Raw genomic sequence first — 12,328 nt, forward strand, 5'->3', positions numbered from 1 at the left:
GGTGCTGTGGATATTTTGGGTTTTGTGGGCCTGTTGAAGGTTGTAGAGAGGAGGGGCTACATCTTAAGGGGAGCACAGGTGTGTCTTGCAGTTTCCTTTAGGGTCGTGCAACCACCTTAAGGGACGTCATGAAAATGGAATGTACCATTATCATGCGAGGTAAGTGTATTGTGAGGTATTTGTAAAAATAATTTTAAAAGTTACAGGCACTTACACTTTTTACGCAACACTCCAGTCGTTTGTACGGTGCGCATACTGGCCTCTTTATTGACTGAACACAAATGCTGCACAGTCAGTAAGGTGGATACCTTCACAATAGCTTTTTCAATCTGCATTTTTCGTCTGATTCACCATGATATTCAGAAATGCAATTTAAATCTAAATATTATTTATATGTGACCTCCATCATGATAAAAATACTATATGTTAAAAACACAATTTTCATTAGAGTGAGTCTTTAAGTTTAGAACCCGCAGCACGCCCATAGGAAAAATGTGCATTTAGATTTTCGCCTTATGGGGTCACCAAATTGTCAGCAATCTTAAGAGAGTTCAGACAGCTCATTCTGACTAAAGCATTACAAATGTCCATTCAAAAGCAATGTTGTTTGGTTCTGAAAAACTCCTTTTACATAACCAGTGACATAAAGTAAACAAAAGTTTAACTTTCAATAATCAAATCGTGATTTTTTTAAATAAAAAAACAAGCAGAAATCAGTTTACAGATGTGTTTTAACTTTCTAAAACCAACCCTGTCAGTTGAGCATTTTAGGGGCTTTTTCCATCAACAGCCTTTCTGACTCACACCTTAAGGTTGTTTGTTGATTTTCCTCACCAGCTCTTTCTGTTTCACTTCCTCTCCTTGTTCAACTGGATAGTCTGTCTGCATTTACTTTGTATTGAACCACACCAGAGTTCACTAAGCAAACAAAGTGAATATATTCTGGACCAAACAACCTTTTTATGGTAGTTTGAATGGATTTGTTTAATTTTTGACAAAACTATGAGATTTGTCTTTTATTCTTTTGTGGGACTGTAATGAACATTTTATTTATCAGTGTTGGCAGACATAAGTTTGACTGTTTCTTAGACAATCTGTATACAACTATGTTTATTGCATTTCAGTGCACATGAGTAGAACTGACTACTTACCATTCGGTTTGCAGACTGGTCAGTGCAGGTCACGGTTTGTATTGCAGCTGCAGCACTTAACTGGAGACTGCTGTCAAAGGTTATCTGCAGAGAGCTCTAGAAGGGGAAGATAAAGAAAAGAAATAAGAGGTTGGGGAGATGCACTTTTGAATAGCAGGATCTGCAACAGCTGCTGTGTATTTATTCACTAAAACATACAAATCAAGTCTGCCATTAAGGGAAGGCATGTTAATAAATTTATGAGGACTGGACTTTCATCTGGTGCTGATCCTGTGACTTCAAGTAAAAAAAAAAAAAAGATGATGTTCTGTTTCTGCTTTTGTACACACAAAACATTCCTTTAAGCTCTCTAAAGGAGTTACTTTTTTGTCCTCAATGATTAAAAAACTCAGCTTCTGCTTTTGTCATTACAGTGACATAACCATGAAGACATTTGTGAGTTTTGATGTTTATCATGAATGAATACAACAAGGCTGGAGACCTTGGCATGAAAACTACAGCATATGTTTGACCGTAGGGTGGTGAGGAGGAGTTCAAACATGTATCAGAGTATCAATGATCTGCTATGAAGCTGCGATGGGTTAAAGTTACTCTGAACACTCAGAGTTTCGGCTATCATTTCTAGCTGAGTCATTCTTGTAGCCTAAAAGCTTTTCCTCTTTGATTGAGAGCTGGAAGATCCCCTTCACAAGAGGATTTAATTACTTAGTAATGATTAAAAAACAAGGAGGCAGTGATAGCCTATTATTATAGAGCGTGCATGCCAGCGGATCGGCTCTGCTGGACGACTTTAACTGGCTCAGGAGATGTGAGAGAAAGCAAATTCCCTATTGTCTGAGCATATGTTCCATTAGGTCCACGTCCAATCGGTTTCAAACACAACATGAGGGGTGGGGCGGCGGTGCGAGGATGACATAACAAAGTTTTCGGCGCGTGTGAGCGTTTCCGTGTACCAGCCAGAGGGGCAGCCTGCCAAGTGTAAAGCCGCAAGCGGACACAGGTTTCCTGGACTAATACTACAGTCACATGACTGCAGTGTACAACTGACTGTTTACTTCAGCTGACTGGCTCTAAAACTGCTCAGTCACCAAATCACTCAATACATTTTAGAACAAATTAGTCCCAGCTTTTACAGTGAGAATGCAGAAACAGACGATGAGACAGAGCACTAGAAAGCAACTGAGACTCTAAGTCATTTTGGAAAAGAAAGGTAAACACAGTGAAGCCAAGAGGGAAAGTAAACTCTTGGATTTAACAAGAAAAACAGGTAAGAGTGGAAAAGTACTGCAGTGATTAATATACTTAAGGTGACATAAGAGCTGCAAACAACTCCTTTACTAAACTACTATGGGTCAAGAACCATCCAGCCCTAATCTCTAAAAGGAGAGGGATGAACCTTCATGCTCAAGGTAGAACTTCGACTATAGGAGCAAGAAGATATTTTTAGGGCAACTGACGTTATGTTTTGTTGTTCTTGTGAGTCTAAATTGATTTTTTTCAAGACTGGTGAAGAGATAACGACGGCTGGCTGGATGCAGCCTAGAGGAAAAAGTGTCAAACTCTTGGGGTCATTTTATTTGGTCAAGCTGAAGTTTAGCTCAGTTCTCAGGTCGTCCCATTTAAAGGTTTCCAGTGTATTCCTAGATTAGAAACTCTCAAGGTTTAAACCCTATTTGAGACATATGAGTTAAAAAATAACCAGTTTTCTAAAGTAATCTGATGTCTCATGTAAATAAAAAAAATCCGGTTTCCTCAAACATTTGTGGATTTCTGTCAGGTAAAGCAGATTACATTTGCATAGAAATGGCTTTTAGCACTCAGCACTAAAATTTGAATTGAGAGAAACATCTAAACAAATGACTTTTTTTAATAATGATTGTGCAGTTTTTAGACAAAAAAAGTGTAGTTTTGTAGGACATAGTTTCTGCAGAGCAGCAATAGTTTATTAAAAATTAACCTCTGAGTTATGAGCGGGACCGTTGGTGGGAAGTGAGCCCGCCCCCACGGACCCCACTTAACATTAAAGTGCAATAAAAATGTTGTCCAATATCAGAGATATCCAGCCGTATAGTGTCGAGCCAGATGCCAGCTCGGACGAGGAAAACGTACATGGATCTAGTCGTCTACAATGAACCGGAGCAGGGAGCATTTGGATTGTCCTTCACATTTTATATGTAACAAATACAATCTTTATCAAACTGCATTTTCGTCTCCTCCTGATTGCCAACAATTTAAATAAATAAATACTCAGAGAAATAAAATATTAGGCTTAATTTTCTTCAAATATGTCTAACATCATCAATCAAAATGCCACAGGAAGACATAAACCCCAATTTTCAGCAAAGTGGGTCTTTAAGGGCTGGAGTTTGACACTCTCCATGTAAAGTATTGGAGGTTTAGTTAGTGTGTGTCAAGCTGCAAATTGATTTCTCCTCAAGTCTACACTGTTTCCTTCAAAAACCATGTTTCTGAGTGCACTTGTGGGGGATTAGGAACTGTTTTCCTCCAGAAAAACTGCTTTCTGTAAGGAAGCATTTTAATGCCAAAGACTCTTCACTCTCAACACTCAACTTCTCAAAAAAAAAAAAAAAAAAGGATGCATCTGAATGAAAGATGAGGGAATGAAGCCAACACACTTCATGTGCCGTCACGTTACAAAATGAAGCCTGTTGGCACCTAAATGCCCCTCAGAAAGAGGTTAGATGATGTCATATCTGGTTAAAAGGATCATGACTGAAGCAGAAAAACTTGCTTCACAGAGCTTAATACCAGGGTAGGGCGGCCACGGTGAAGAGGTAGAGCACTCAACCTCTGATTGGAACATCAGAGGCTCAGTATCCATCTTGCCCCAAAAGGAGTCACTGAACCCCAAATTGTTTCTGGTGGTTGAGGTTTGTGCTATGTAAATCAGTGTAGCCACTATTAGTGTATACACTTACAGTATATGTGCATGGGTGACTTAGACTGTGACTGTAAAGCGCTTTGGGCCTTACAGCAAGTTAGAAAAGTGCTATAAATTTACAAACAGATGGGTCACGTGACCAAAGGTTTTGTTTGGAACCATCATTGGCACAGTTCATATAAACATGCCACTGACTGTATAAGACAACTGGACTGAGTGACCCTTCTCCCCTGGCGTTCCGAAAAGGAAATATCTGCTGGCTTCAAGAAGCCAAAATCCCAAAGACTTCAATAGAGAAAAAAATCTGTTATTTCTCAGTCAGTATACTCTCAGAATGACCCTTTTTGATCTGCTACCTTTTTCTTAACATGTTCTTGCTAACTGCTTTTTCATTCAACTTTTTTCTTTATTGCAAGTTATTAAATTGTAAACTGGCCAATCAGATACCTCTATAAAAAAGTATGTGGTCAAACATTCAGTGACAGGGGTGTGGAGTTCCAACAAGCTCACTCCTGATTGGTGGTAGTGGTTGCCATATAAATGTTGACTCAGACCAGAAGTAAGCAATTTTCTACAGATAATGTCACACTAACTTGGTCCAGTTCTCTTATGCAGTCAATGATGTGGACTGATTTCTCCATCTGAGAGTCAGAGTTCTACATGGAAACCCAGTGAAGTCCATCACTTCTGACACTGAAGATCTTTGAGATACAGTATGTCCCAAAGAAAAATTGTAGACCTATCTGACTTTTTTTATAATCAGCTTAAAAATTTTGAAATTTTTTGCATCTTGATTTACGTTAAAGTTACAACACTAAAACAATCTTACATATCAAAGCCCAGTTGACTGTTTAACTGTCTACAAAGACACATAGACCCAATTTCTCTCTTTTCTGTGCTGATTTATTTTTTATTTGCTATTTAACTGGCACATGGGAAACCAGGGTCCATTTCCCAGAGGGCGCGATGGACGTAATCCAGTGTGGTTCTATGTAGCCCCAATGGGGCCCAAGTCTGGGTTTCCCCATACCAGTCCCCAACCTGGTTGTGTCAGGAGGGCAATCCAACATAAAACTCTCCACCAAACCAGATCAGTGAAAGCTTATTTTGCTGTGTGACCCCTGACAGGATGTGCCAAAAGGTGAACAATAACATTCACTTTTGGTAACTCTTAACCAATAGGCTACAGAAAAACAAAAATACACTCAAACTAAACAAAAAAGATCTGTATTTGTATCTAATCTTTGTAGGTCTTTGGGTTTAAGTCATTTTCCTTCAAGAAAAGGACTGTTATAAATCTTTTTTAGGATTTTTATATCTCAGTTGTTTCTGCCATGGGCTGCCGAATCGAATCTAATATAAAGACACTGAGAGGAACTGAATTTGTGTGTGTTTAGTGGTTGCTATGACAACAATTTTACATCCACGCATCAATTCTTCATGAGCAAAACCTCAAAAAAAAGAGGTTTTCCAAAATAGAAAGGTCTCAGCTCATCAAGGCCAACAAATCTGGAGTCCAAACTGTTTGATGCATCTAAAGCAAATAGTGAGAAATCTATACTTGTGGCTGTGAGACAAAAAGAAAAAAAAAGAAAAGAAAAACATGACATCAGCTGTTGTCTGGCACCCACGCACGCAAAAGATTACTCCTGATATTTATAAATCCGACTTAAGACTCTTCCTGCTTAGAGCAGACAGAGCAAAACGCTGAAGGTCTGAACTTTACATTCTTTAGCTACACCTTAGCCTTCCAAGAAAAACTTTGGGACTTTCTTCATCTTAAGCTTCAGGTAAAGAAGGTAGCATTGTTTAGACACACCCACAGAATTTGTAAGAGATGCTTTTTGTCAACAAAGTGCATTAAAGGATTCTTCCTCAGCAAATTGTAAATACTTTTAACTGCCCTGGGTGGCAGACCATAATAGTCTTGAAGAAATCTTTCTTTTAAAAGTGAGCTGTTCTCTGTGTTGCTGTCTGCAACGCCAAACTGCAACAGACCTATTTAACATATAGAGACTTAGATCCTTCTATGGCAAAATGTGCATTTTGCTGCACCAAAGTGCTATTTTACTATAACACGTTTCTTAGATGTATTAACTTTAACAAAGTTCATCTTGGAGCAAGCTTGGTTGAAAGCTTCTGAAGAATGTTTAAAGTTTAAGGGAGACAGTTTACATTCTTTCTTTGAGCAATTCTGCTTCTCCAGACCCCAGTTTGACCTCCAATCCGAAGATCTTGTGAAATAGTTCAAATAAACAATCTTCTTCGAGTGATCTTCTGCTTTAGTTTGAATTCATTTCATGTTCGATCAAAGGCAGCTGCCAACAATTTTTTGTTATTCTTTTTTTCCCCTACTTACACCAAAAGTAGCCATCATACAGTGGGCATGCAACAACGAGGAAGCCCACGATGTGCAATATTAGTGATCAATATTGTGATGAATATGACTTCCAATACATAAATAGCAAATACAACACAACTAATACATAATTCCCATTGTATAATTGAGTATTGGGGCCAGTTTACAAACAAACCTTTTTTCTTAATTATGCCTTTAAATCTAAAATATTTACAAAAAAAAGTCGTAACTGTTAAATTACAAGAATAAAGTCGTATATTTATGATTTTTAAAGTCATAGGCTAAATTTATTATTTTAAATCTCATAAATGTACAATTTTTTTTACATTTACAATTAATTTACATATGGTTTTTTTTTGTGTGTCCCTAACAATACTTTATTTCAATAAAAGTCAAAATAACTTAACTTATAGTCCACATGACCCACATCTAACATAACCATTTGATTGGTCAAATACGCATGAATACTTCAAGGTGTAATGATATCGTTTTACAACATTTGGGTGTCTAGATCCAGTTCTGGAGGGCCGGCTTCCTGCTGGTTTTCTTGAAACCTCTGCTTTGTCTGCTGCTGATTACCTGGATCAGTTTTATGTAGAAAAACAAGCGGAGTTCACTCTTGGATCCCTTTAAGCAGCAGCATCATCGAAAACTAGTCAATTCACCCGCTTTTCCAAGCCATTTGACATGGAACACTCAATGCTCTTAACACCCACCTGTGGTACCAGGAGCCTAAAGTAAGTGGGTGTTTTACAAGTGCAAACAGATGAGACATCAGCTTTTGTGGCGTGTGCCTTTATCTCCGCCCCAGCAAGAAAACTAAGATTAAAAATAAAAAAAATAAAAAAAATCAATCATCTTCTAATAAAACATCATAAAGGGTGCCTCATATCTAAAGGTTTCTATTTGTTTCAGTAAAGTCTAAATAGAAATGTCCTTCCTGCAGTTTTTATTGGTATCTGTTTGTTGAAATGCGGTGTTGTGTCCTCCTGTGGAGTCGTTATTTTGTCTTAAAGAGACAGCGCTGGGAGCACGGCCTCCACGTTTGTCCTTGCGAACCACCAGTGCTGAGCAGGGGGTGTTTGAAAAGAAAGTCCGCAGAGAAATTGATCCTGAGGACATTTACAGTGTCATTTCAGGTTTGTCAGCATCCCCCCCCTCTGGGTCCGGCTGCCTTGGTAAAGCATATGGGTCAACCGGAAATACACTCCCCCCTCTGGCTTCTGATGACCCCCATTTTCTGCTGTTTTCTTTTTATAGCACGTCTGAATTTCAGATGACAAGAAGGTCTTAAAAAAAAGGTGTTATAGTTTTGTCTTCTTTTGTTAGTTGTATTTTTTTCTGTATTCATACGTCAATTCATGTGGTGATGAGGTTTTTTAGAAAATAACCCCAACGTTGTCATATATAGTGTATGCTGTGGCTACGCTTGACTGCCTGTGCGTATGAAATGACATGAGACTATGCAGAAATTCCCCACAGCAAAACTGAAATGTACCAAACCACTAGAAAATAAACCTTAACTTCTATTTTACATGGGATCACCTTGATGTGTAATTCAACAGCTTTAAATATTTTTGGAAGTTGATATAAATTACTCTGAGATGCAACTTAATACTGCCACTGATGTGAAACTAAGAAAAATCACGAGTAAAAATTCAACTATTTAATAATGTCAAATCAAAGGCAATTCAAAGGATTTCATTTTATGTTGATGAACAATCATTTCCTGTCGTATATTTAGTGGAAAAGTATACTTTTCTGAATTATGGAGTCCATCTCTCCTTAAAAGTTCAATTTTTTTCAGGCAATCTCAAAGAAAAAAATATAAACATAAAGGATCTTGCTAAAAAATAAATAACCAACCCCCCATAAATGAGTTGAGATCATTGACTGTACATGACAACTGGACTGAGTGAGTGTAGTAGGCTTTGGAAGAGTTGTCAATCAAACATTTTGAATGCTCAACATGAGACAACATACTTTTATTGAGGCTTCTGATTGGTCAGTTTATGACTTAAATAACACGCAAAAAGTATAATGGAAAAAAATTAGGGTTAACAAAAACAAGTTAAAAAGGTAGAGCAAGAATGGTTATAGAATGAGTGAATAATAGCTGTTCATTACTCAATAAGGATTTTGGAGCCAGCGGGTACTTCTTATTTAGAATGTGAGGAAGGAGGAGTCACACAGTCCAGTTCTCCGATACAGTCATTGGTTAAGACACAAATGTAAAAGTTGACGATTATCAGAGAGCAGAAGAGCGACCTCATTTTATTTATTTATTTATTTACTTTTTCAAACTGAGCAAAGCTACCAGAGATGAAGTGATTTCTCTCTGTCATCACTGTGGGAATTGTCATTAACATAAACCAGAGTCAAGAAGAGCCTTCACAGACTCTTGTGAGTATACATCTAAACTGTTTAATTCCAAATGAAGGAGCTCAGCTCTGTTTCCTCTCCCGATCGGATGATTTAAGACATCTGGGATCTGTCAGTCGCTTCCTGATGTTCATTTTCTTTTGATTCTAAAAATCTAAAATTATTTCTCTCCATGACTGGTTTGTGCAGTTAACTGGATGCTAAACTTAAAATCCTTATTCTTGTTCTCCATTAAAACTGATAAATTACACACATTTTGATTTCTTTAATCTTTAAAATCTCATACATATATACATTATTTACCCGTTAAAGTAGGCTTTATGGTTATTTATTTAATGAACAAATGGAATGCAGATACCAAAAGAGAGCAGTGTAAGCTCGACCTTTAGGGTAGGTCTTCACAGAAGACAAGCAGAAGTATTTTGCTATCAACTATTTAAAAGAACAAAAACGGAAATAAATACAAGTTTTTTCTACATCTTTGGGTGAAACAGAAACCAACAAATTACTCTGCATCTCTTACTGAGGGACAAATTGAACCGTCGAATGAGATGAACGCCATGTGCCTAATGTCCCTCGTCCGTAAGGAATGAGCATAATCACAAGGCATTAATCATCTACCAGCAAATGAGAGTCAGAGTGAATCTTCAAGCTAATCACAAGGCCCTCTATGATTGCAGATAGTGAGTGGACAGAGAGCTTCCTTCCTTCCTTGCAGATGCTCTGTGTGTTGTGTTCTTCTACCTCTCAGGACTGACAGCCTGACATCATGTGTCAGCTGCAGATGCACACAGCCTGCTGCTGTATTCTTATCTAAGCATCTGAGGGGGCACTAGAAAGTCCATCAACCCCTCCCTACAAACTCCGACTTCCAAGGAGGTCCATACTTATATCTTCACAGGAGGCAATCCCTGAATTATCCAAACACAACTCCTTCAGTTCTTGCCTCCAATTTACATTAAAGTGGATGAGGCTGTGGAGAACTGAGGTGGACAATAGTCAATAGACACACAAATCCAGAGCATTGGTCCAACCATGGACATGATCTCTGTATGATTGTGGTGCAGTGAAGCCTCGGAGTAATCCCGGACTACAGGGACACAGGATGGGAGTGGTTCAAACAAGAAACCAGAGGGGCGACTGATCAAGCTTCTCTGCTTTTCACTCTGCATTAGCAGCTGACATATTTCATCCATTAACCTAAAATGAGTAATTAATGTTAGAAAGCCTCAGAAAATCACATCCTGTTCCACAGAAACACATTAAAGAAAGGATTTAAATGTCACTAAAACTTCCACCATAACATTTGCTATAAAGAGTCAATCCGAACCTCACTTCTTTTTACATTTGAGAATTGACTATTTTTTTATTCACCCTGCATTTAACAGATGAAATATGAATATTGAAAACAAAATAATAGAAAATAATGTGAGCTGCTTAGTTAACAGACTCCATCAGGATTTATTTGACAATCTCTTTCATTTTATAAAAGGACAACAAGAGTTTCAACCTATACTGACTTTCTGTTCAAGTAGTATTTTGTCAAAAGCATAAAAATCTATTCAAACAAATATTCGTAAGATATTCTGCCAATCGCGAAGGTACATGTTTCAAGCAAAACTGCATGTAAAGAAAACTGGTGTAAAGTCATAGACAGTAGATTGTTGTAATTCAGTTGAGTCACACTGAGAAGCAAAAAGCCTGACTTGACACCTCCACTGACCTTGCAGTGCCTGTCAGGCAGGAAACTGGCTCCTATCCAACTCAAGGTAAAGGCAATCAGCATCACATCTGTGTTATTTAAAGCTTTGTTTGTTTTAAGTGTAACGTTTTTGGAATGTACCAGGATCTGGTTTAGCATTACATAATTATACTCTCATTTGCTGTGGGTACAGTTTGTTATACATTTGTAAAATTTTAGGGGAAATTCGCTCCAGAAACCCCCTAAAAAAGAAAGAAGTGATCATGTGTTTACACTCATGTATGTCCTTCATACTCACTCAAGGGAGCTGGAGTGAAAAGCAATTTAAAAGGTGTCAACACCACATTTTTAACCCTTTGATGCCTGAATTTATTTTCAGCTAAAAATCACTTTCATTTAAGCAGTCATGTAGATGCTAAATTAAAGTCATTTTGGAGCCAAGGTGGTTTGATGGACATTTGAATCAATAGGTGTCAATGGGTTGATAAAGCATCACTATTTAATAGAACCCCTTGAATTTACGGTTGACCCAACTGAGCTTGAACTGCCCATCCTCCATCTCCACCCACAGCTCTCATATCAAACCTCTCAATGTCTCCTACATTTACTTACATTGGCAGTAATGGACTAGCCATAAAAGGTTATAAACCATTAAACACGTGTCACATGGTGTTTGCTTTTCTTTTTTTCCCAAAGTCAACCAACCTTAACATCCACCCAGCGGCCTCGGAGGATGTGCAAACTTCCCAGACAGACGGCATTTTTAAGGGCAAAGTTCCAGCAACGTTTACAGCTTCATGACAATAAAACCAGCTTTTTTTTAGTGTCTTACAAGTCTAAACTTGCATTAACACTGTGTTCAGACAGATCTTGTAGACAGAGCTTGTGTCCCATAGGAGGAACGTCAGAGACATTCAATTCCATGGATGCCAACATGTCAACAGAAATAAGAAAAGTTTGTTTCTAGTGGGAAACTGGTCCCTAAAATAACTCTTTTTAGCCATATGTGTGCATTATAATTATGAACTAATTCTCTAAAAAGCAACCATGAAGCACAGTGGTTCAGATTTGATTGTGACTAAATTCTCTTTTTGATTTTCACAGATATACATCGATTGCCCCCTTTAACCTTAACTCCTACAAATGTGTTTTACAACAAAAAGACTGACAACAGTCTGCAAATACCATCGACTTTATATGAGAATTGGACCGAGTATGACATCACTCATACGTCTTGCTCCAACCAAAGGAAGTCAATTCACTCGCCATTTTTAAGCGATACAAGCATCGCCATATAAGCGATACAAGCATCGCCATATTGGAGCAAGATGTTATCAGTAAGTAGTGATTGGTCCAAACATGAGTCAATGTTTCTATGGCAACCACTCACCAATCAGGAGGGAGTTTGTTGAGTCCACACTGCTAATGAAAGCAAGCTCGGGAGAATCTGTAAATCAAACATTTCAGTTCAAAGCGTTCAAAGACCAGTTTATAGCTAGAAAGCTAAAGAAAAAATATAATGAAGAAAAATAGGATTATCAAGAACATGTAAAAAAAAATAATATTTATTCTGACAAATATAATAACTTAGTAATAGCTATTTATCTCTCTAAAAAGTCTATGGGATTTTGGCTTCTTGGAGCCAGAAGGGAACTTCTTGTTTAGAGCATGAAGGGTCCACTCAGTCCAGTTCTCATATACAGTCAATAAGGGCTGGGCCTGGGCTGCCTGATGCCCTAGGAGAAACTTGATTCTTTTTTTTACCTTAAAGCTGTCCCTGAGGGGCTGTTTTGCTGTGTTTTCATCCTTAAAGTTTTAAAGAAGCAGTAACA

General features: G+C 37.9%; 1 protein-coding gene across 2 annotated transcripts in view; it reads right to left on the bottom strand.

Annotated features, from left to right (window-relative positions):
* The window catches only part of c2cd2l (c2cd2 like), a 25,467-nt gene that overhangs the window by 8,524 nt on the left and 4,615 nt on the right, over window positions 1–12,328 (bottom strand). For both annotated transcript variants that reach the window (XM_024265860.2, XM_024265859.2), the window contains exon 2: window positions 1,152–1,247. In XM_024265860.2, the coding sequence (XP_024121628.1) occupies window positions 1,152–1,247 (96 nt within the window). The remainder of the gene's footprint in view (window positions 1–1,151; window positions 1,248–12,328) is intronic.

Source organism: Oryzias melastigma, linkage group LG14 (assembly GCF_002922805.2).
Source record: "Oryzias melastigma strain HK-1 linkage group LG14, ASM292280v2, whole genome shotgun sequence".
Taxonomy (NCBI): Eukaryota; Metazoa; Chordata; class Actinopteri; order Beloniformes; family Adrianichthyidae; genus Oryzias; species Oryzias melastigma.